Raw genomic sequence first — 25,566 nt, 5'->3', positions numbered from 1 at the left:
TGCCATTTCTAACCTCATATCTGTCCTGCAAAGTGGGCCTGGTCACATGGTTAGTATCTTCATTTTATTTATTTTATTTAATTTTTTAATGTATATTTGTTTATTTATTCATTCATTTTTGTGACAGAGTCTCACCCTGTCACCCAGGCTGGGGTGCAATGGCTCAATCTCCGCTCACCGCAACCTCTGCCTCCCAAATTCAAGAGATTCTTCTGTTGGCCGGGTGCAGTGGCTCAAGCCTGTAATCCCAGCACTTTGGGAGGCCGAGGTGGGCGGATCACGAGGTCAGGAGATCGAGACCATCCTGGCTAACACGGTGAAACCCCGTCTCTACTAAAAAATACAAAAAAACTAGCCGGGTGAGGTGGCAGGCGTCTGTAGTCCCAGCTACTCGGGAGGCTGAGGCAGGAGAATGGCATGAACCCGGGAGGCAGAGCTTGCAGTGAGCTGAGATCCGGCCACTGCACTCCAGCTTGGGCAACAGAGCGAGACTCCATCTCAAAAAAAAAAAAAAAGAGAGATTCTCCTGCCTTAGCCTCTAAAGTAGCTGGGATTACAGGTGCCTGCGACCACACCTGGCTAATTTTTTGTATTTAGTAGAGACGGGGTTTTACCATGTTGGCCAGGCTGATCTCAAACTCCTCACCTCAGGTGACCTACCCACCTTGGACTCCCAAAGTGCTGGGATTACACGTGTCAACCACCGCACCCAGCCAATTTATTTTAGTTTAATTTTTTATAGGCATCGTCTCACTCTGTTGTCTGGGCTGGAATGCAGTGGTGTGATTATAACTTACTGCAGTTTCGACCTCCTGGGCTCAAGTAATCCTCCCTCCTTAGCCTCCCGAATAGCTGGGACCACAAGTGTGTGCCTACATGCTTGGCTAATTTTTTTTTTTTATAATCCCTCATCTACTTAAGAGACCTGGCTAATTAAAAAAAATTTTTTTTTCTGTGGAGATGGAGTCTTGCTATATTGCCCAGGCTGGTCTCAAATTCTGGGTTCAAGTGATCCTTCCACCACGGCCTCCCAAGGTGCTGGGATTACAGGCGTGAGCCACCTCTCTTGGCCAGCATCTTCATTTTCCATGTAAGGAAACTGAGGCTGGTAGGGGTGACGGTGTCATGGGGCGAAAGGGAAAGGTCGGGATTCAAACCCAAAGAGAGCTGTTCTAATAAATATTGTAAAGATCAAAGGAATTAATATAAAGGCTTAAAACCATGCCAGGCGCTCAGTAATTGCTAGTTACTGTTATTATAATACTACCCTCCCTTCCATACTGTGTACCGAGAGATCCCACAGAGAACATTCTGGCTCCACAAAAAAAGTACTGGCACAGGCCGGGCGCGGTGGCTCAAGCCTGTCATCCCAGCACTTTGGGAGGCCGAGACGGGCGGATCACGAGGTCAGGAGTTCGAGACCATCCTGGCTAACACGGTGAAACCCCGTCTCTACTAAAAAATACAAAAGCTAGCCGGGCGAGGTGGCGGGCGCCTGTAGTCCCAGCTACTCGGGAGGCTGAGGCAGGAGAATGGCGTAAACCCGGGAGGCGGAGCTTGCAGTGAGCTGAGATCCGGCCACTGCACTCCAGCCCAGGCGACAGAGTGAGACTCTGTCTCAAAAAAAAAAAAAAAAAAAAAAGTCCTGGCACATCAGCTTAGCCCTTTTGACTCCCCCAGTTCTCTCTCTAAACTTTTGTTTCTTTGTCTTTGTCCACAAACCAGTTGATACTAATCAAGGCACATCTGTGTGGCCATTGGAAATGAGCGTGCAAATGGACACATTGGAAATGAGCGTGCAAATGGGCACATTGGAAACGAGCGTGCAAATGATCACGTTGGAAACAAGCGCGCAAATAGACATGTTGGAAATGAGCGTGCAAACGGGCATATTGGAAACGAGCATGCAAATGCTCATGTTGGAAACGAGCGTGCAAATGGGAACGTTGGAAACGAGGGTGCAAGTGGTCATGTTGGAAACGAGCGTGGAAAGGGTCATGTTTCTGGAAGGCAGGTTGTTAAGTGTGTCCAAAGCCCATCCTTTTACCCAGTGATCTCACATCTAGGAATTTATCTTAGATACATCCTGGCAAGACACATGCACGATGATGTATGAGTGAGGTGGTTCACCTGTGTATTATTTCTAACACTGAGACGTTGGCAGCAATATAAACATCTGACAGTAGGGGCTAAATAATTGCAGTACATCCATGTGGGAGATATTTGTAGTTTCTTGGCTATCCAGGCCAAAACCAAAGAGGAAAATCTCAGCCGGGTGCGGCGGTGGTTCACAACTGTTATCCCAGCACTTTGGGAGGCGGGCAGATCACCTGAGGTGAGGTGTTCGAGACCAGCCTGGCCAACGTGGTGAAACCTCGTCACTACTAAAAATACAAAAATTAGCCAGGCGTGGTGGTGGGTGCCTTTATTCATCCCAGCTACTCGGGAGGCTGAGGCACGAGAATTGCTTGAACCCAGGAGTCGGAGGTTGCAGTGAGCCAACATCTTGCCATTGCACTCCAGCCTGGGCAACAAGAGCAAAGACTCCATCTCAAAAAAAAAAAAAGAAAAAGAAAAAGAAAGAAAATCCCAAAGTAGGTGGGAGGCAAGATCCTGGCAGGGCCAGGGGCAGTGGCTTACACTTGTAATCCCAGTGCTTAGGGAGACCGAGCCAGGAGGATTGTTTGAGGCCAGGAATTCAAGACCATCCTGGGCAACACAGCATGACCCCATTTCTACAAAAAAATTTTTTTTTTTTTAAATTAGCCAGGCATGGTGGTGCACGCCTGTAGTCTCAGCTACTTGGGAGGCTGAAGTGAGAAGATCACTTGACCTCAGGAAGTTGAGGCTGCAGTGAGCCAAGATTGTGCCACTGCACTATACAGTCTAGGCAACAGATCAAGACCCCATTTCAATAAATAAATACAAAAATAAAACCATGAAATAGGGAGTGATGGCTAAGGAGTGCAAATTTCTTGTCAGAGTGATCAAATTGTTTGAAAACGAATGGCAGTGATGGGTGTTACAATTCTGTGAACGTATTAAAAATCGTCGAATTGCCCACACGTCATACAATTTAGCCACTGAAAGCACATACTCCATGAGACCCCTCCCTTGTTGGCTGAGGGTCTGGTTGTCTCTGAGCACTGACAGCTGGAGCTGACCCTGAAGCAAGGCTGGGCGACTAAGTGAGTCCATGAATCATTCATGTCTCCCTCTCTTGAGGACTTGTGGGTGCAACTTCAGCCTGAACTGGGGCTGTCAGGCCCCGCCTCTCTCACCCTCATCCACCTACAAACTTCTCAACAGACTCTACAACCTTCCCTTCCATCTTCTGCTCTCAGAGGCTGAAGAGGCCCCCTTCCAGCCAGGTGCGGTGGGTCACAGCTGTCATCCCAGCACTTTGGGAGGCAGAGGTGGGCAGATCATCTGAGGTTAGGAGTTCGAGACCAACCTGGCCAACATGGTGAAACCCTCATCTCTACTACAAATACAAAAATTAGCTGGGCGTGATGGCAAACGCCTGTAATCCCGGTTACTCGGGAGGCTGAGGCAGGAGAATTGCTTGAGCCTGGGAGGTAGAGGTTGCAGTGAGCCAAGATCGTGCTACTGCATTTCAGCCTGGGTGACAGAGCAAGACTCTGTGTAACAAAAAAAAAAAAAAAAAAAAAAAAAAAAAAAATCCTCTTTCCTAGTCAAGGCCAAACCACCAGGCCACAGACACCTCACCATTCCCAGTCTCCACCCTTTCTTCCTGCCACCTACTTGTCATTCAGCTTTCAGCTCAAAGATCATCTTATCAGGCCACCCTTTCCTGGCCACCCTGTCAAAGGGGGTTCCATCACTCTCACTTCACCCTGTTTATGCCTCCACTTTATTCATCATCATCTTTTATTTTTTCTTTTTTGGAGGCAGGGTCTTGCTCTGTTGCCCAGGCTGGAGTGCAGTGGTGTGATCACAGCTCCCTGTGGCCTTGAACTCCTGTGTTCAAGTGATCCTCCCATCTCCGCCTTCCGAGTAGCCAGGATCACAGGTGCACGCCACTGTGCTTATTATTTTTTGAGACAAAGTCTCACTCTGTCGCTCACTCTGTTGCTCTGTGCAGCGTCAGGATCTCAGCTCACTGCAACCTCCACCTCCTGAGTTCAAGCAGTTTTCCTGACTCAGCCTCCCAAGTAGCTGGGATTATAGGCAAATGCCACCACATCCAGCTCATTTTTGTAATTTTTGTAGAGATGGGGTTTCACTATGTTGGCCAGGCTGATCTTGAACTCCTGACCTCAGGTGATCCGCCCACCTCAGCCTCCCAAAGTGCTGGAATGACAGGTGTAAGCCATTGCGCCTGGCCTATCATGATCTTTAATAGCTTGTGTATTGATTAATTCACTTGCTTACTGTCTCTTTCCCTGCAGTAATGTTAGGTGTGAGAAGTCAGGCTCCTTGTCTGTGTTGCTCATGGCTGTTTCCCCTGTCCTGCACATCATAGGCCCATGATCAATGACTGGTAAATGCATGGTATTCTCTTTTTTTTTTTTTTTTTTTTTTTTTTTTTTGAGATGGAGTGTCTCTGTTGTTGCCTAGGCTGGAGCACAATGGCATGATCTCGGCTCACTGTAGCCTCCGCTTCCCAGGTTCAAGCGATGCTCCTGCCTCACCCTCCCAAGTAGCTGGGATTACAGGCACCCGCCACCACACCCAGCTAATGTTTTGTGTTTTTAGTAGAGACAGGGTTTCTCCATGTTGGCCAGGCTGGTCTCGAACTCCTGACCTCAGGTGATCCACCCTCCTCAGCCTCCCAATGTGCTGGGTTTACAGGCGTGAGCCACTGTGCCCGGCCTTCATGGTTTTCAGTATCTCTACTTCTCCATTCCCTGCAGCTTATATAAATGTTCAAGTCTCTCTCAAGCTATAAATAAATAAATAACAAGCTGGGCACAGCAGCTCATGCCTATAATCCCAGAGCTTTGGGAGGACAAGATGAGAGGATCGCTTGAGGCCAGGAGTTGGAGACCAGCCTGGGCAACATAACCAGACCCTGTCTCTAAAGAATGAAAAAGTTAGTCAGATGTGGTGGTGCACACCTGTAGTCCCAGCTACTCGGGAGGCTGAGGTGGGAGGATCTCTTGGGTCCGGGAAATCAAGGCTACAGTGAACCATGATCACACCACTGCGCTCCAGCCTGGGCGACAGAGCAAGACCTGTCTCTATAAATAAATAAACAAACAAATAAATAAATAAAAAACAATCCTCCTTCGATCCCGAAAGCTGCTCATTCTCCTCCCTTTTCTAGTCCAGAGCCATCTACACATGTTGTTGCTGTACCACTGCCCTTTGCCACTGCAGTTCACTCTCGCACTTGTGGCTCTTCACGACCCTGCTTTGGCCAAGAACCCCAGATGGTGACTCCCAGACCTCGATCTTCAGCCCAGAGCTCATGGTTGAACTCCAGAATTGTATATCCACCTGCTTTCTAGATGATTCCAAAAGGGAGGAGAAGTAGCAAGAGGCTTTGAAGGTTTCCAGTCAGAGGCCGCGTTCTGTGCACGTCTGAATCCTAGCACAGACACACCATGAGTCTGTGGAACCGTCTGTCTCCCTCACCCAGGTGTGATGCCTGTCCAGCCCCAAGCACAGGGCCTGGCACATATTAGGAACTCGGTGAATATGGATGGGACTGAACCAAAAAGCAGCCTTGCATTGCACTTCCCGCAGGCCCCCAGCTCACCTCTGTTTCCCTCCCTGTGAGCGGGCCAGGCTGGCAGCACCAGCCACCCCCTCCCCATGCCCGCGCCATGCTGAGGAAGGTTGCCGGTTTGGAAATCAAAGCCAGCAGCAACCTCGATTCAAAGGAGAACATGGCTGGCTGCAGAGATGTTTTATGTAAGAAAGAGGAAAAAATAGTTCCTCCCTCCTGGGGCCCGTGCCACAGTACGGTTTCGGTGTCAGTTATTACCCAGATGTTCTCAGCCTACATCTAAGCATGAGGTATCATCACGGGACACTAATGGATTTTCTATTAAATATCAGCCACTTCAAGGAGGAAAAACTGGGGCAGGCAGAGAGCGCAGGCGACAATTGGAGGGCTGGTGATTGAAAACCAACCAGTCCGGCGCAGTGTCTCATGCCTGTAATCCCAGCTCTTTGGAAGACAGAGGCAGGCGGATCACTTGAGGTCAGGAGTTTGAGACTAGCTTGACCAACATGGTGAAACTCCATCTCTACTTCAACTCCTGACCTCAGATGATCCATCTGCCTCGGCCTCCCAAAATGCTGGGATTACAGGTGTGAGCCACTGTGCCCAGCCAAGCCACCAAGCCTGGCCGGTCTCTACTTAAAAAAATACAAAATTAGCCGGGCGTGGTGGTGCAAGCCTGTAATCCCAGCTACTTGGGAGGCTGAGGCAGGAGAACTGCTTGAACCCAGGAGGTGGAGGTTGCAGTGAGCCGAGATCACACCATTGCACTCCAGCCTGGGCAACAAGGGTGAAACTCTGTCTTGAAAAAAGAAAAAAGATAGAAAGAAAACCAACTGGGCTCCATGGAGGCCCTTCATCTTCCTGAGGCAGTCATTTTTGGAGATTCACTCTCAGCTTTTGTGGGTGCCCAGCAAGCCCTAACCGAAATCCTCCACTCCCCTGTTCCTCCTTGCCTGAAAACACACAGCAACTGGCCTGGGCAGTCTGTCGGATTCTACCCTCAGCGGGGTGCTGCCCAGCCCTGCTCTTGGGCAGGTCTTCTTTTGCATCCTGCCCTCTTTGGGGCTCTGAACGTGCCCCCTTCCAATTCTTCAGGGATCAGATGGAGTCTGGGACAGACCTTTGGTTCCATGGCAGGTGATCTGGGATTGTAGCAGGCATTACTTGCACTCACCAATATTTCTAGGTCTTTCCTCTTTTCTGGATACACATTAGACTACATTTCCCAGCATCCTTAGGGAACAGCAGCGTGACCAGTTCTGACCAATGAGCACTGAGGACAGGTGCTGTCCTAACAGCAGACGCACAATTTTCCATGCTCTCTTCCTCTTCCACAGGGAATCCTGAAGCTTCACATCGAGATGGAGGAGTCTGAAATACTGAGACCTCGTATGGACATCAAGCCACCCTAGGAGGTCTCCTGACCCCCTAGAGGACTCTGTGGTTGAAAAGTAAACTTCTGTAGTGCAAAGGCACTGAGATGTTGATTTTGGATCAGGCATAGTGGCTCACACCTATAATCCCAGCACTTTGGGAGGCTGAGGCAGGAGAACTGCTTGAGGCCAGGAGTTTGAGACTAGCCTGGGCAACATAGCAAGACCTCATCTCTCCAATCTTTTTTTTTTTTTAAATCAGCCAGGTGTGGTGGTGCATACCTGTGGTCCCAGCTACTAGAGAGGCTGAGGCAGGAGGATCACTTGAGCCCAGAAGTTGCAGGCTGTAGTGAGCTATGATTGCACCACTGCACTCCAACCTGGGCAACAGAGCTAGACCCTGTCTCAACAACAACAACAAAAAATATTGGGGCCGGGCGCGGTGGCTCAAGCCTGTAATCCCAGCACTTTGGGAGGCCGAGACGGGTGGATCACGAGGTCAGGAGATCGAGACCATCCTGGCTAACACGGTGAAACCCCGTCTCTACAAAAAAAATACAAAAAACTAGCCGGGCGAGGTGACGGGCGCCTGTAGTCCCAGCTACTTGGGAGGCTGAGGCAGGAGAATGGCGTAAACCTGGGAGGCGGAGCTTGCAGTGAGCTGAGATCCGGCCACTGCACTCCAGCCTGGGCCACAGAGCGAGAATCCGTCTCAAAAAAAAAAAAAAAAAATTGGGTTGGTTTGTCATAGCAGCAGAGCCTGTTGTGGGTACAGGAAGAAAGTCATAGCTTTGGAAGATCTGGACATTGGTGATGGAGGGAAGCTGGAGTTGAGTCCTGTTGGTATGCGAGCGTGTGTACCTGGCCACAGAGGCTGGTCTGCTCAGGGTCGAAAAAGCCCATTCGGGGGATCGGCTAGGACACATAATAGAGGAGACACTCCTGAGGGGATTAATTTGGAAGGGGTTAGGACTGGACCAAGCTTGGGCACTGGAGGAGGCCAGAGTGGGTGGGGACCTGATGCCTGGGCAGTGGGCTGGGAGGCATTTCTGCAATAGTCAAACTCCAACCGAGTTTCTAGGCTCCCTGACCTCCCAAACCCCATGGCCAAGTGTTGCTGGGGCAGAACTGAGCAGATTCCCTTCTGTAGAGGAAAAGTCTGTAAGCTTGATAACACAACAGGGTGACTATAGTCAATAATAACTTAATTGTACATTTTAAAATAACTTAGGCCAGGCACAGTAGTTCATGCCTATAATTCCAGCACTTTTGGGAGGCGGAGGTAGGCAGATCTCCTGAGGTCAGGAGTTCGAGACCAGCCTGGACAACATACATAGTGAAACCGCGTCTCTATTATAAATACAAAAATTAGCCAGGCATGGTGGTGGGCTCCTGCAATCCCAGCTCCTTGGGAGGTTGAGTCAGGAGAATTGCTTAAACCCGGGAGGCAGAGGTTACAGTGAGCTGAGATCGCACCACTGTACTCCAGCCTGCGCAACAGAGTGAGACTCCGTCTCCAAAAAAAAAAAATACAAACTTAAAGATTGTAGATGGATTGCTTATAACTCAAAGGATAAATGCTTGAGGGGATGGGTACCCCATTCTCCATGACATGCTTATTTCACATTGCATGGCTGTATCAAAATATCTCAGATACCCCATAAATATATACACCTACTAGGTACCGACAAAAATTAAAAATGAAAATAATGTAAAAAAAGTCAGCCGGACGTGGTGGCTCACACTTGTAATCCCAGCACTTTGGGAGGCCGCAGCAGGTGGATCATGAGGTCAGGAGTTCAAGACCAGCCTGGCTAATATGGTGAAACCCCGTCTCTACTAAGAATAAAAAAAAAAAAATTAAATTAAATAAATTTAAATAATTTTTATTAAATAATTAATTTATTTATTATAGTTATATATATATAATGTATATAAACATATATCTATTACATAATTATTGATTTATTATATTTAATTATATATTACATATAAAATAAAAATTTTTATTATTTTATTAAAATAATAAATTTTATTAATTAATAAAGTTTATTAAATAATATTAATATAAAATTTAAATAAATTTAATAAATAAAAAAATTAAATAAATTAAAATAAATAATTAGCTGGGCCTGGTAGCCCACACCTGTAATCCCAGCTACTCGGGAGGCTGAGGCAGGAGAATCACTTGAACTCGGGAGGTGGAGGTTGCAGTGAGCTGAGATCGCACCACTGCACTCCAGCCTGGGTGACAGAGCGAGACTCTGTCTCAAAAAAGAAAAAAAAAAAAAGTGTATGAGCTCAAGTGTCCCAGCCGCCAAGCAAATACTGAATTTCCAGGCTTCACGTCCACAGGGGCCCGATGCCCAGGCAGGGGTAGGGACCGAGTGTTGTGGCTCCGGACTATTTCCTAGTCGCACGCAGGCTCACTTTTGGTTCCATTCAAGTATTAGTGAAATAAAGGCCTTGGGATCCCATCTGAAAGCCCTGGAGGACAGGAGTGAAGGCGAGTGGTGTGGGAGGTTGCTGTACGGGGACCTTGTCGGTGGCCTGGGGTAGATGTGACCATACTAGGCAGCTTCTTTTATAACCGTGTCACATCCCAGGTTTCTTGGAATTGCCTGGATCTGTACAGCAAATGGCAGGTTCCTGCAAATCAGAGGCGGCTTGAAATTCAGGCCTGAGACCGACTCCATCCTCCCTCTTTCCATCCCAGCCCTGGGTCTCTGAATGGTGCCTCCATCTTGGCTTGTGGCCACTCCCCACTTCCTGCAGGTGACTCAGGTCTTGGGTTCTTCTTGTGGTTGAAGGTCTGATCCATTCCAGGCTCCTGATTCTTAATCTTCAGGGCCACTCTAATATTCCACCTGCAACCTATCACAGCCTGGTTTGTGCCAAAGTCAAGAGGAAATGCCTTTGGAAGATTGGTGAATCCAAACTAGGGCCTCCTGCAGCCAACAAGCCAGAGAGGCCGCTGTGCAAGGGCAGGCCTAATCCTGGTTTTGTGGGGGCTTAGAACAGGTGTGACTCTTTGACACTGTTTTTTTGGTTGCGGGGAATGGAGTCTCACTCTGCCACCCAGGCTGCAGTGCAGTAGCTTGATCTCAGCTCACTGCAACCTCCGCCTCCCAAGCTCAATTAATCCTCCCACCTCAACCCCCTTGAGTAGCTAGGACCACAGGCGTGAGCCACCACCCTTGATGGCATATATATATATATATATATTTTTTTTTTTTTTTTTTTTTGATAAGAGATGGGATTGCACCACACTGCCCAGGCTGGTCCAAACTCCTGACTCAAGTCATCAGCCCTCCCCTCGGCTCCAAAGTGGCCGGGATTACAAGCGTGGAGCCCACCTCACCCCACTGGCTCTTTTACATTTGATCTTAGATGAGGGCCAAGAAGCGGTATCTGTGGCTCTTTGGTCTTTTTATTTTTTTTTTTATTTTAGAGATCGGAGTCCTCACTCTATCACCCAGGCTTGGAATCAGTGATGAATCATAGCTCACTGCAGCACTCAAACTCCCAGGCTCAAGTGGATCTATCCCGCCTCAGCCTCCTGAGTAGCTGGGACTATAAGGCACGCACCACCATGCCCAGCCTAGGTTTTGATTTTATTTTGTAGAGATGGTGTCTCATTATGTTCCCAGGCTGGCCCTTGAACTCCAGGTCCTCAAGTGATCTCCCACCTTGGCCCTCCTAAAGCTAGGATTTTACACCTGGCACCTGGCCATGCAGTTAAGTTTAATGGGGAGGGTTAGACAGGGAAAGGGGCCACGATGGTGAAACCTTCGGTGTCCATATTTTATTCTAAATAGTCTATATTATTATTTGTTATCTATATCGCTATTATTTTATATATTGATCAGGAGTGGTGGTATATCAAGGGTGTATGTTATTGGGAAAATTTATTGAGCTGTACACTTATATGCACTTTCACCTAGTATGTAACCCGTTAATAACACGAAAAACAAGTGAAAAAATAATTGCAAAATTAGGCCGGGCGCAGTGGCTCATCCTGTAATCCAGCACTTTGGGAGGCCGAAGGCAGGTAGATCACTTGAAGTCAGGAGTTTGAGACCAGACTGACACAACATGGTGAAACCCGTCTCTACTAAATATACAAAAAAAAAAAAAAAAAGAAAGAAAGAAAATTAGCTGGGTGTGGTGCAAACGCCTTGTAATCTCAGGCTACTTGAAGAATGAAGCTGGAGAATCCTTGAACTTGGGCAGAGGTTTGTAGTGAGCCAAGATCTCACCACTGCACTCCGAACTGGGCCACAGAATGAGACTCTTGTCTCAAAAAAAAAAAAAAAGCAAAATTAGATGCAAGGTTTTTGAAGTTGGAGCACTCTCCACATTTCCTCTTAAATCTGACCCTTAAAGTTTCCTTACCTTGGCCCTGGGGGACCGCCGCCCGCCCACCCCCGCCCACATTATGAGCCCTCCCACGCCCCTTTCCCGCTCCCCCGTCCTCTCGCTCACGTCTCTCCCAGCTCCTCCTTCCCCCAGCGCCCCTACCTTGAGGCTGAACTCCTGGCCCTTGCGCCTGCGCTCTCCGGGCACGCTTTCCGGCGCTTGCGGCCAGCCAAGCGAAGCAGCTCACGGCCCAGAGCTTAGGCCGCGGACCGCACCGCGGGGCCCCCAAGACTGTGGTTGGGGCTGCGGGGCCGGATCCGGGCCGGGCCACCGTCGGGACCTGGGAGCACACCCAGGCGGGCGGCACACGTGGGCAGCGCCGTGCCAGGCGCACGAGGCCGCTTGGCGGCTCAGACCACCCACTGCCAGCCCCTCCACCTCGCAGGATCTGGTCCCCTGGCCGCAGTCCTCCGCATGCGCGTGCTTCCCTCGGCCACCTCCAGGACGAAGCAGGGGCCAAGAGCCACCAGCGGAAGCCAAATCCTCCGCCAGCCCCTGGTTGGTGGCGGCATGGCAGCCGGTGGGCCATGCACCTCAACTGGGAGACAGAACAGGGGTTTTCCTTGCGGCTCTGTCCGTGGCTCCAAAGCACTCAAAGGCCCAGGGCCATGGGCCACTGAAGGCCTCTACTTATCTCTGCCTCCTCCCTCCTGACTCTGTCCTTTGTCTCAATTCCCTTCCATCTGTTCTGTTCCTTTTTTTTTTCGTTGAGATGGAGTTTCGCTGTTGTTGCCCAGGCTGGAGTGCAATTGCGCGACTTGCTCCCACAACCTCTGCCTCCTGGGTTCAAGCATTTCTCCTGCCTCAGCCTCCCAAGTAGTGGGTTACAGGCAGTGCACACACCATGCCGGCTAATTTTGTAATTTTTAGTAGAGACAGGGTCATTAACATATTTGTCATGGCAGGCTAGTCTCGAACTCTGACCTTAGGTGATCTGCCTGCCTTGGCCTTCCAAAGTGTTGGGGAATTACCAGGCGTGAGCCCACCATGCCAGGCTTTGCCTAATTTTTGTATTTTTTGGTAGAGACAGTGTTTTCACCATTTACCAGGTTGGTCTTGAACTCCGGCCTCAGGTGATTCTCTGCCTGGGCCTCCAAAAATACTAGGAATTATAAGAACATGACCATCGTGCCGGGCCTATTTTTTTTTTAAACTAAAAAACAAAATTGGGGAGGTGGTTAAAAGAAAAGTGACCTTCCTTAAAGTCTTCTTTTGAGGTCCTGGATTTTTTTTTTTTTTTTTTTTTTTTTTTGAGAATGGAGTCTCCCTCTGTCCGCAGAGGCCTGGAGTGCAGTGGCGCCAGTCTCTGCTCACTGCAAGCTCCGCCTCCCAGATTCACGCCATTCTGCCTCAGCCTCCTAATAGCTTGGGACACAACCCCGCCACCAGCCCACCCTAATTTTTGTTATTTTTTTTTTAGTAGAGACGGGGTTTCACCGTTTTAGCACAGGATGGTCTTGGTCTCCTACTCGTGATCTGCCCCCCTCGGCCTCCCAAAGTGCTGGGATTACAGGCCGTGAGCCACCAGCACCCAGCCTAGGGGCCTTGGATTTTTTTTTTTTTTTTTTTTCTTTTTGAGACGGAGTCTCACTCTGTGGGCCTGGGCTGGGGTGCAGTGGCCGGATCTCAGCTCAACTGCAAGCTCCGCCTCCGGGTTCACGCCATCTCCTGCCTTCAGCCTCCGAGTAGCTGGACTACAGGCGCCCGCCACCTCACCCGGGGGGGGGGGCTAGTTTTTTGTATTTTTTGTAAGACGGGGTTTCACCCATGTTACCAGGATGGTCCTCGATCTCCTGAACCTCAGTGATCCACAGCCGTGCTCGGCCTCCCAAAGTGCTGGGATTACAGGTCTTGAGCCCACCGCGCCCGGCCGGGCATTGGATTTTTAACCAATGTGGCCACACCCTTTTCCATGGGCCCCTCCTGATTCCACAGGTCTGTTTTACTGTCTTATACAATATACTTGGCTTCCATGGGCCCTCCTCACTTCCTACACCTTAATCCCTCTTCTTACCTCTCTCCATCTACCAAAATTCCCTTTCAGGATCTGGCATGAATCACACACTTCCTGAAGCCCAGAATGTTGGAGCAGAATAGTCTCCCAGAGACCATTCTTATCTCTGGGACTATTCTATTCTATTCTATTTTATGTTATGTTATTTTTGAGACAGTCTTGTTCTGTCGCCCAGGCTGGAGTGTAGTGGTGTGATCTCGGCTCACTGCAACCTCTGACTCCTGGGTTCAAGCGATTCTCCTGCCTCAGCCTCCCGAATAGCTGGGATTACAGGTGCCCACCACCACGCCCGGCTACTTTTTGTATTTTTAGTAGAGACAGGGTTTCACCATATTGGCCAGGTTGGTCTCCAACTCCTGATCTCAGGTGATCCACCTGCCTCGGCCTCCCAAATTGCTGTGATTACAGGTGTGAGCCACAGCGCCCAGCCTCTGGGGCTTTATTTTATTTTGCTTTATTTTTTAGAGGCAGAGTCTCACTCTGTTGCCCAGTCTGGAATGCAGAAACATCATCATATCTCACTGCAGACTCTACCTTCCAAGCTGAAGTCATCCTCCTGCCTCAGCCTCCTGAGTGGCTGGTACCACAGGCGCATACTACCATGCCCACCTAATTTTTTAAAAAAGTTTTATAGAAATAGGGTCTCACTCTGTTGCCCAGACAGCTCTCAAACTTCTGGGCTCAAGCTATCCTCCTTCTTCAGCTTCCCAAAGTGCTGGGATTACACGTGTGAGCCACTGCACCCAGCCTGCGGGAGAATTTAGAAACCTCCTCAGACCTAGCATGTGCTGTGTCTGCACCTTGAGAGAGGAGAGGGCCCTAACTCAAGGTCACCCAGCTGGGGAATGGCAGAGCCAGGTTGCCCTCAGGCCCCCATCCAAGGCTCTCTCCACAGAGGCTCCCCGCACACCTCAGGCAAAGCCTCAAACCTCTGTCCAGACGTCTCCTGCCTGGCTTGAGAATGCCCTCCCTGGCTTCCCCTCACTCGTATTGTAGGAGGTGGAGTGGGTTGATGTCCTCTTTCCTATGCCCTGGGATTTGGGGAACAAACATTTATGTACTGGCCCTGGTGGCAGGGGTGGGCATTGACCAGGCTGGCCAATCACTGTATCTCAGCTGTTGTCCTCTGTGTCCCACAGAGGGCTTTTCAGAGCCCTTGCAGAGTTGATATGTTGATCCTGAGAGAGAACCATCTTTCTGTGGGTCTGTTAGCTGTACGGACATCGAAGGTTTGGGGCTGCTGGCAGCCATGTTGCCACCAAGTGGCGGATCAGTTCTTATGACATCATCCGAACTCCTGGATCCAGCTGTGCCTGAAATGCACCCAACTTACATTTGACAAAAGGACTTCTCAGGAACACAGGCTCATACATTCCTGTTTTTGGTTGTTGTTTTTTAAAGCCTGTTTGGCTGGATGAGGTGGCTTATGTCTGTAATCTCTGTGCTTTGGAAGACCGAGACAGGAGGATCACTTGAGCCCAGGAGTTCAAGACAGCTTGGACAACAGTACAAGACACTGTCATTTTTTTTTTTTTTTTTTCTATTTTTTTCCGAGACGGAGTTTCACTCTGTCACCACACTGGAGTGCAATGGCTCCATCTTAGCTCACTGCAACCTCCGCTTCCTGGGTTCAAGCGATTCTCCTGCCTCAGCCTCCCAAGTACCTGGAACTGCAGGTGCACACACCACACATGGTTAATTTTTGTTATTTTTTTTTTTTTGTAGAGATGGGGTTTCGCCATGTTGGCCAGGCTGTTCTCAAACTCCTGGCCTCAGGTGATTCACCCACCTCAGCCTCTGAAAGTGCTGGGATTAGAGGCATAAGCCAGACCCTGTCTTTAAAAAAAAAAATTAGCAGAGCATGGTGGTACATACCTGCAGTCCTAGCTACTCAGGAGGCTGAGGTGGGAGAATTACCTGAACCCAGGAGTCTGAGGCTGCAGTGAGCTATGATCACATCACTGTACTGCAGCCTGGATGACAGAGCAAGACCCTGCCTCTAAAAAGAAATAAAAATTGGCCGGGCGCGGTGGCTCAAGCCTGTAATCCCAGCACTTTGGGAGGCCGAGATGGGCGGATCATGAGGTCAGGAGATCGAGACCATCCTGGCTAACCCGGTGAAACCCCGTCTCTACTAAAAAATACAAAAAAAAAACCAACCAAACAAACAAAAAAACTAGCCAGGTGAGGTGGCGGGCGCCTGTAGTCCCAGCTACTCGGGAGGCTGAGGCAGGAGAATGACGTGAACCCGGGAGGCGGAGCTTGCAGTGAGCTGAGATCCGGCCACTGCACTCCAGCCTGGGCGACAGAGCGAGACTCTGTCTCAAAAAAAAAAAAAAGAAAAGAAAAGAAATAAAAATTGACCAGGCACGGTGGCTTACACCTGTAATCCAGCACTTTGGGAGGCTGAGGCGGGTGGATTGCTTGACCTCAGGAGTTGGAGATCAGCCTGGGGCCACATAGCAAGACACCATCTCTTCCCAAACACCACAAAAATTTAGCCAGGCATGTGGCACGTGCCTGTAGTTTCAGCTACTTGGGAGGCTGAGGTGTGAGGATCAGTTGAGCCCATGGGGGTGGAGGCTGCAGTGAGCCATGATGGTGCCACCACACTCCAGCCTGGGCAGTAGAGTGAGACCCTGTCTCAAAAATAAACAAACAAATGAATAAGTAAATAAATAAATTTTTAAAAATGTAAGGCTGTTTAGAGTTCAGTTCTAATCACTTGTAACTAGTGGGATACTCAGTGCTAGAAATCTCTAAGTAAAGAGGAAACAAGAAGAGGTCTCATATGAAAGTTGCATCTCGGCCGCACGCAGTAGCTCACGCCTGTATCCTAGCACTTTGGGAGGCCGAGGCGGGCGGATCACGAGGTCGGGAGATCGAGACCATCCTGGCTAACACGGTGAAACCCTGTCTCTACTGAAAATACAAAAAAAGTCAAAAAATTAGCCGGGTGTGCTGGCATGTGCCTATAGTCCCAGCAACTCAGAAGGCTGAGGCAGGAGAATCACTTGAACCTGGGAGGCAGAGGTTGCAATGAGCCAAGATCAATTGCGCCACTGCACTCCAGCCTGGGCAACAGAGCGAGACTCCATCTCAAAAAGAAAAGAAAAGAAAAGAAAGTTTCATTTCATTTCCTGTTGACTTTTGGTGAGAGGGGCAAGTCTCTCCTTCTTGGCCTCCTGGCGGAAGGATAGTACAGCTGATTTGAGGTCTCTGGGCTCCTAGTTCTTGCGTGGGCTCAGGGGGGAAGTGGTTCTGGGGAAGAGGCCAGTTGGGCTAGCGAGGGACTGGAGATCTGTCTCCAGTGGAAAGATGAGGATGGACTATGCTGGATGGAACAATCTGTGTGTGTCTTTTTTAAAAAATCTGTTCTATTTTTTAAAACATTTTTTTAAGGACAGGAGTGGTGGCTCAGGCCTGTAATCCCAGCACTTTGGGAGGCCAAGGTGGGTGGATCACCTGAGGTCAGGAGTTTGAGACCAGCCTGGCCAACATAGTGAAACCCTGTCTCTACTACTAATACAAAAATTAGCCGGACGTGGTAGCAGGCGCCTGTAATTCCAGCTACTTGGGAGGCTGGGGCAGGAGAATCTCTTGAACCTGTGAGGCAGAGGTTGCAGTGAGCCAAGATCGTACCACTGCACTCCATCCTGGGCGACAGAGTGAGACTCCATCTCAAAAAAACAAAAAACAAAAACAAGAAAAAAATTTTTTTTGAGACGGTCTCACTCTGTCACGCAGACTGGCTCACTGCAACCTCTGCCTCCCAGACTCAAGTGATTCTCCTGCCTCAGCCTCCCAAGTAGCTGAGATTACAGGTGTGTGCCACTACCGCCCAGCTAATTTTTGTATTTGAGGTAGAGACAGGGTTTCACCATGTTGGTCAGGCTGGTCTTGAATTCCTGACCTCAAATGATCCACCTCCCAAAGTGCTGGGATTACAGGCGTGAGCCACTGCACCCGGCCCATTTTTTAAAATAGAGACCTGGTGTCGCTATGTTTCCCAGACTGGTCTTGAATTCCTGGTCTCAAGTGATCCTCCCGCCTCAGCCTGGTGTATGTTTCTGTTTATAGTAAGGGTTTCTTGCAGGAGCCCATGGCGGCCTCTGAAACCGTAGGCAGTAGGTGGTGTGGTCAGTATGGTTCTGGTCAGTGTGTGAAGGCTTCCTGAGCTGGCTTGGAAGAACCTCTGAGGGCTGGTTTTGCAAGGCCCTGGGCTTGGGTGCCGCTCAGCCCCCTGCAGATGTGTGAAGATCTGCCCATGGCCATCTTCCTCACAGAACCAGCCTCTCCTAGGAGGTCTGGGGAACACTTCCAGGAAGCTGTGGATTTGGGGACTGGGGACGAGGAAGAGACCTCTGATGGACTAGAAGGAAATTTCCTTGAGTGACACCCAGTGAGAACTGTTGTCACCTGGCCACCAGAGGGCCCAATGAGAGAACTCCTCGCACTAGGTGGGAAATAGGCTGTCATGCCCTGAGGCTGGCGGGATCAGATCCAAACATATCCCAGGGGTCCTCATCCTGAACTGCCAGGTTGTGGTGCTGGCCCCTAGGCATGGAGCTTCACGGACACTTCGTCTGTCGCTTGGTGGCAAAGCAGTGGGCTCCTGTGGTCCCCTGTGCCCAGGTGGGGTTTGGGCATCACCCCGTCCTGGAGGGGCCTGAATTCAACCATGAGAGCAGACTCCACTCCCCATCATCAAGGAAGGGCTGGCCAGGCACAGTGGCTCACACCTGTAATCCCAGCACTTTCGGAGGCCAAGGCAGGTGGATCACTAGAGTTCAGGCATTCAAGACCAGCCTAGCCAATGTGGTGAAACCCCGTCCCTGCTGAAAATACAAAAATTAGCCGGGCGTGGTGGTGCACGCCTATAATGCCAGCTACTCGGAAGGCTGAGGTGGGAGAATCGTTTGAACCCCGGAGGCGGAGGTTGCAGTGAGCAGAGATTGTGATACTGCACTCCAGCCTGGGTGACAGAGCGAGGATCTGTCTCAAAAAAAAAAAAAAAGGAAGGGCTGGTTGGAAACCGAATTGGGGGCTGAGACATAATTCCCGCATCCCCATGCACACCTGTTCTGGCCCCCACACCTGTGAGTGGGTGGCAGTGCCACCCATCAGGGGCTGAAGCAGGGAACTTCTGACACCTCCACACCCAGTCTGGTTGGGTTAGCCCGCAGTACTGACCCCCAGGGCTCCTGAACCCTGGCAAGTGCTCCGATGTATCCCCTGCCCTGCAGACTGACCCAAGTCCTCTCTTCCGCCCATCAGAGCCCCCAGCCTGGCCCACTGTCTTTTCCTTCACCTTCCCTGGAAGCAGGAGTGCAGGCTCTTAATGGGGATCACTGGGCTAGCTCAGAGCACGAGGAAGAGGCATCTCTGGGCCCCCGATCTCAGATGAGTGGGTGCTGTGCCCCCAGCCCAGATCCACTCACCTTTCTCGCTAATGACTGCAATGACCACGGAGTTCAGAGCACAGTGCTCCCGGGACGCCCAAGGACACTCGCTTGTGGCCGGCCCTCTGCTGCTCAGGGCCTTGGCATCAGTTACTGATGTGCCCGCAGTGACAGTTGTAGTTTCTAAGGCAAAGTGATCCTCTGGGTAACCCGAGAAGGCCCCAGTTACCAGGTGGACCAGCAGGATGGCTGGATGGCTTGGCCAGGGCCCAAGCTGGCCGGCCCCTTCTGCTTACTCCTGGTGGGGAGTGAGCCACGGCTGGGGCCCGGCCCATCCATGAGGTCCCAGAGCATGGCAGGTAGGTCCAGAGGATTCAGGGGTGTTGCTTTGGAGTAGGGTATATCACTTGGTTCAGAGGTAACAGTGATGCTGGAGGGGATTGTGAGACCCAAAAGGGCGTGAGAATCCAGTTCCACAGAGAATGTCGCAGTGGGAGCCTGACAGGCTGAGAATATTGGCAGAAGGGGAGACCCAGGATAGCAAAAATGCTTTGGGGGCCAGGCGCAGTGGTTCACATCTATAATCCCAGCACTTTGGGAGACCGAGGCAGGTGGATTGCTTGAGGCCAGGCATTTGAGACCAGCCTGGCCAACATGGTGAAACCCCGTCACTACTAAAAATACAAAATTAGCCGGGCATGGTGGCGGGCGCCTGTAATTCCAGCTACTCGGGAGGCTGAGGCAGGAGAATCGCTTGAACCCAGGAGGTGGATGTTGTGGTGAGCCAAGATCACGCCATTGCACTCCAGCCTGGGCAACAAGAGCAAAACCCTGTCTCAAAACAAAACAAAACAAACAAAAGCAAGCAAACACACAAAAGCAAACAAACAAAAAATCAAAAAGCTTTAGGGAAAAACTAAGGCACTCTGAATTTGAAATGAAAAACTAAGGAACTCCAGCAGAGTCCCTAGGATTTGCTGATGTTTGAACCTGGGGTGTAAAATGAAGAGAGAAGTCAATGACGCCAGCCCCTCTCCACAGCACCCACCCAAGAGTCTCCAGGGACTTTTCCATATCTGCTGACACCCCCGGGAAACCCTGCTGGCCTGGGGCTGGCTTCCCTTCCTCCTCCTGCTGGCAAGAAGATGGAACATGGAGTATGGAGTAGGATGTCAGGCTGGGATTGCAGCAATGCCCTTTCTCCAGTAGAAAGAGTACTGGACTCAGAGTCCTCCTGAGGGTTGAAAGGTGGATGTAAAAGATTGAATAACCCAAAAGGTTTTTCCTACTCCTCTCACACTCAATGGAACAACACAAACACTTCTTTGTCTTTTTTGTTTTTTTGAGATGGAGTCTTGCTCTGTCACCCAGGCTAGAGTGCAGTGGCACGATCTTGGCTCACTGCAACCTCTGTCTCCCAAGTTGAAGTGATTCTCCTGTCTCAGCCTCCCGAGTAGCTGGGATTATAGGTACCCACCACCAGGCCTGGCTAGTTTTTGCATTTTTAGTAGAGACGGGGTTTCACCATCTTGGCCAGGCTGGTCTTGAACTCCTGACGTTGTGATCCACCTGCCTCGGCCTCCCAAAGTGCTGGGATTGCAGGCATGAGCCACAGCACTCAGCCTTTTTCTTTCTTTCTTTCTTTTTTTTTTTTCCTTTCTGAGACAGGTTCTCACTCTGTCACCCAGGCTGGAGCGCAGTGGCACCATCTCACCTCACTGCAACCTCCACCTCCCAAGTTCAAGCAATTCTGCTGTCTCAGCCTCCCGAGTAGCTGGGATTACAGGTGCGTGCCACCACGCCCAGTTAATATTTGTAGTTTTAGTAGAGACAGGGTTTCACCATGTTGGCCAGGCTGGTCTCAAACTCCTGGCCTCAAGTGATCTACCTACCTCAACCTCCCAAAGTGCTGGGATTACAGGTGTGAGCCACTGTGCCCGGCCAACAACACAAACATTTATGATATCAGATTTGGGGGGCTCCCATACACACCAAGCAAGTCTCCAATGGACACCAGCTGAATGTCCTATAATTCTGCATTTGGAGTTGGGCCTCTAAGGAAGTAATTAAGGTCAACTGTGGTCAGAAGGCTGACACCCTGATCTGATAGGATTAGTGTCCTTATAAGAAGAGACAGACCGGGCACGGTGGCTCACCACTTTGAGAGGCCGAGGCTGGTGGGTCACCTGAGGTCGGGAGTTTGAGATCAGCCTGGCCAACGTGAAGAAACCCCATCTCTACTAAAAATACAAAATTAGCCAGGCATGGTGGTGCACGCCTGTAATCCCAGCTACTCCTCCAGAGGCTGAGGCAGGAGAATCGCTTGAACCCGGGAGGTGGAGGTTGCCGTGAGCCGAGATCGTGCCATTGCACTCCAACCTGGGCAATGAGAATGAAACTCCATCTCAAAAAAAAGAAGAAGAAGAAGAAGAGACACCAGGCCTGGCATGGTGGCTCATGCCTGTAATCCCAGCACTTTGGGAGGAAGATCGCTTGAGCTCAGGAGTTCAACACCAGTCTGGGCAACATGGCAAAACCCCGTCTCTATGAAAAACACAAAAATTAACTGGGCATGGTGGCATGTGCCTGTAGTCTCAGCTACTTGGGAGGCTCAGGTAGGAGGCTCAGGTGGGAGGATCACTTGAGCCCAGGAGACTGAGGCTGCAGTGAGCTGTGATTTGCCACTGGACTCCAGCCTGGGCAACAGAGCCAGATCCTGTATTAAAAAAAAGAAGAAGAAGAAGAAGAGACACCAAAGAGCTCACTTATTATCTCTTAGAGTGTGCCAGCAAGAGATCATTGAGGACACAGTAAGAAGGCGGCAGTCTACAAACCAGAAAAAGAGCCCTCACCAGGAGCCCATTTGGCCAGCACCTTGCTCATGGTTCTCCTGTCTCCAGAACTGTCAGCAAATAAATTTCTGCTGTTTAAGCCACTCAGTCTATGGTATTTGTTATGGCAGCCTCAACTAAAACAAGTAGAGTGAGTAGTGCTATGGTCTGAATGTTTACATCCCCTACAATTCATAGGTTGAAACTTAATCCCCAGTCTGACAATATTAAAAGGTGGGACCTTTGGTAGATATAAATTAGAAGGATTAGTGTCCTTATAAAAGAGGCTTCAGGGAGGCTATTTGTCCTTTCACTACGTGAGGACACCCTAAAAGATAACAGCTATGGGCTGGGCGCGTTAGCTCACGCCTGTAATCCCAACACTTTGGGAGGCCGAGGCAGGTGGATCATGAGATCAGGAGATTGAGAACATCCCAGCTAACACAGTGAAACCTCGTCTCTACTAAAAATACAAAAAAAAAAAAAAAAAAAAAATTAGCTGGGTGTGGTGGCGGGCGCCTGTAGTCCCAGCTACTTGGGAGGCTGAGGCAGGAAAATGGCGTGAACCCTGGAGGCAGAGCTTGCAGTGAGCTGAGATTGAGTCACTGCACTCCAGCCTGGGCGACAGACCAAGATTCCGTCTCAAAAAAAAAAAAAAAGAGATACCACATATGAGGAACTGGTCCTCACCAGACACCAAATCTGCCTGCACCTTGATCCTAAACTTCCCAGCCTCCAGAATTGTGAGCCATAAATTTTGATTATTTTTATTTTATTTTATTTTATTTTATTTTATTTTTCTCTGAGACAGAGTTGCTCTGTCTCCCAGGCTGGAGTGCAGTGGTGCTATCTTGGCTCACTGCAACCTCCACAACCCAGTTCAAGCAGTTCTCCTGCCTCAGCCTCCCAAACAGCTGGGATTACAGGCATGTGCCACTATGTCCGGCTAATTTTTGTATTTTTAGTAGAGATGGGGTTTCACCATGTTGACCAGTCTTGAACTCCTGACCTCAGGTGATCTGCCTACCTTGGCCTCCAAAAGTGCTGGGATTACAGGCATGAACCACTGCACCCAGCCAAATTTTGATTGTTTATAAATTACCCAGTTTATGATATTTTTGTTACAGCAGCTCAAATAGGCTAAGACAAGTAGGTTGTATACTGAACTTGAAGAAGGTGCCAAATCATTTTCCATAATGGTTGTACCATCTTATATTCCCATCGGCAGTATCAGGTAACTCCATTTTTTAGCATCCTGGAGAGACATCAGCGTGTGAATGCAAGAAGATGAAGAGTATGCCAAGTCACCCATGTGGCCGCCACTGTTTATGTCAATTACCATCCAGCACAAATTAAGCAGCCTGTTACGCATGTGGAACTGTGATCTCACATGTATTCTATTATAACATCAGACTTTTTTTTTTTTTCAGTGAGGATATACTGTGAGCTCCCCAGCAGACAGCTTATCATGTAAATGAGATAAGAAAGTACGGCCAGGCATGGAGGCTCACGCCTGTAATCCCAGCACTTTGGGAGGCCAAGGCAGATGGACAACAAGGTCAAGAGATCGAGATCATCCTGGCCAACATGGTGAAACCCCGTCTCTACTAAAAACACAAAAATTAGCTGGGCGTGGTAGTGCAGTAGTCCTATAGCCCCAGCTACTTGGGAGGCTGAAGCAGGAGAATCCCTTGAACCTGGGAGGCGGAGGTTGCAGTGAGCTGAGATCGCGCCATTGCACTCCAGCCTGGCGACAGAGTGAGATTCCGTTTCAAAAAGCAAAACAAAACAAAACAAACAAAACCACATATAGACAAATCTATTACACACACACACACACAGACACATACACACACACACACACACTAACCTGGAGAGCCTCTTTGGGTAAAGCATTTCTGGAAAACATCCCAACTCGAGCTCAGTTATGGTGACCTGGGTAACACAATGAGACCCATTACTACCAAAAAAAGAAAAAAAAAAGGAAAAATAATTAGCTGGGTGTGGTGGGGCCTGTAGCCTCAGCTTGGGCCCAGGAGGTTAAGGTTGCAGTGAGTCGAGATCACACCACTGCACTCCAGCCTGGGTGATAGAGTTAGACCCAGTCTCAAATTAAAAGAAAAAAAAGAGAGAGAGAGAGAGAAAAGAGTAGCTCCTTGTGGCCTACTAGAGCATGGCCTTTTCTCTAAAATAAAATAAAGAGTAAAAAATTAAAATAAAATTAGAACCAGAACTCACCCTCTTCTCTCCACTTTCCAGGCCACCACCCTGGTCCAAGCTGCCAACATCCATGTCTTGGAATGGTTCAACCACTTCCTCCTTGATCTTCCCTTGCCCCCTGCAGTCTATTGTCAACATAGCACCCAGAAGGAGCTGTTAGGAAAGTCAGGCTGGGCGCAGTGGCTCATGCCTGTTATCCCAGTACTTTGGGAGGCAGAGGTGGAGGATCATTTGTGTCCAGGGTTTGAGACCAGCCTGAACAAGTTGCATCCGCAGGCCATCCCACCCCCTATAAAAAGGAAAGTCAGACCCTGTAGTTCCTCTGCTCAAACTTGTTGTTGTTTTTTGTTTTTATTTTTGTTTTGTTTCGTTTTGTTTTGAGGCAGTCTTGCTCTGTCGCCCAGGCTGGGATGCAGTCTTGGTTCACTGCAACCTCCACCTGCTGGGTTCAAGCAATTCTCCTGCCTCAGTCTCCGGAGTAGCTGGGATTACAGGTGCCCACCATCAATCCCTATTAATTTTTGTATTTTCAGTAGAGATGGGGTTTCACCATGTTGGCCAGGCTGGTCTTGAAATCCAGACCTCTAGTGATCTGCTCCATTTGACCTCCCAAAGTGCTGGGATTACAGGCTTGAGCCACTGTGCCCGGCCTCAAACTTGTTTTTGTTTGTTTGTTGTTTGTTTATTTACTTGTTTGTTTTTGCGGAGGAAAAGATCTTACTCTGTTGCCCAGGCTGGTTTTGAACTCCTGGACTCAAGCGGTCCTCCCACCTCTGTCTCCCTAAGTGTTGGGATTACAGAAGTTAGCTACTGCACCTGGCTTGTATGCTGAAATTGCTCCCTATCACTTAAGTCCTCACACGACCTGCAGGACCCCAATCAGGTCCTTGCACATCTCTGACTTTTTCCCCTGCTACAGGACCCCTTGCCCAGTCACTCCTGGCTCAAGCTAAGCATTGAGCTCCCCCTCAGGACCTTTGCACAAGCTCTTTCCTCTGAATGGACCATTTCTCCCATGTCTGCATGCCTCCACTTCCCCCCTCCCAGTCTCCGTGCAGATGTCTCCTGTTCCATGAGCCTCCCCTAATTTCAGGGAGGAGAGTGGAGGAGGTGCATCATTATCTGACATGTCCCCAGGTGTCCTATGGATTCATCCTGTTTATTGTCCTCTCCACCCATGAGAATGCAAACACTAGGAAGGCAGGTGTTTCTCTCCATTTTGTTTATTGCTGTATCTGTGGCACCCAGCATAATGTTTGTCGAGTCACAGACGCTTAATAAATATTTGTGACATGAATGAAGACATTAATAAAATCTACACTGCGGCCCCACTCCTTTAACAGAAGAAGTACATTCCCCTCCCCAGGCTGCCCTAAGTAATTTATTTTTTGTAAAGACGGGGTGTCCCTATGTTACCTAGGCTGGTCTTGAACTCCTGGGCTGAAGTAATCCTCCTACCTCAGCTTCCCAAAGTGCTGGGATTATAGGCGTGAGCCATGAAGCCTGACTTTTTTTGTTTTTTGTTTTTTGTTTTTTGTTTTAAGAGGCAGAGTCTCTGGCCAGGTGCGGTAGCTCATGCCTGTGATCCCAGCACTTTGGGAGGCTGAGGAGG

The 25,566-nt window shown here is 49.6% G+C and overlaps 1 protein-coding gene across 1 annotated transcript in view; it reads right to left on the bottom strand.

Annotated features, from left to right (window-relative positions):
* The window catches only part of GRID2IP (Grid2 interacting protein), a 72,625-nt gene extending 52,648 nt beyond the window's left edge, over positions 1-19,977 (bottom strand). The window contains 13 exon segments of the mRNA XM_017864755.1: positions 11,590-11,645; positions 11,648-11,693; positions 11,696-11,750; positions 11,752-11,785; positions 11,788-11,824; positions 11,827-11,868; positions 11,870-11,903; positions 11,905-11,945; positions 11,947-11,982; positions 18,663-18,817; positions 18,943-19,104; positions 19,200-19,333; positions 19,952-19,977. Of these exon segments, the coding sequence (XP_017720244.1) occupies positions 11,590-11,645; positions 11,648-11,693; positions 11,696-11,750; positions 11,752-11,785; positions 11,788-11,824; positions 11,827-11,868; positions 11,870-11,903; positions 11,905-11,945; positions 11,947-11,982; positions 18,663-18,817; positions 18,943-19,104; positions 19,200-19,333; positions 19,952-19,977 (858 nt within the window).
* Positions 19,978-25,566: the final 5,589 nt, after the last annotated feature.

Source organism: Rhinopithecus bieti, unplaced genomic scaffold, assembly GCF_001698545.2.
Source record: "Rhinopithecus bieti isolate Rb0 unplaced genomic scaffold, ASM169854v2 scaffold_77662, whole genome shotgun sequence".
Classification (NCBI taxonomy): domain Eukaryota; kingdom Metazoa; phylum Chordata; class Mammalia; order Primates; family Cercopithecidae; genus Rhinopithecus; species Rhinopithecus bieti.
The sequence above is the reverse complement of the archived record's forward strand: the minus strand, read 5'-3'. Positions and strand labels throughout refer to the sequence as shown.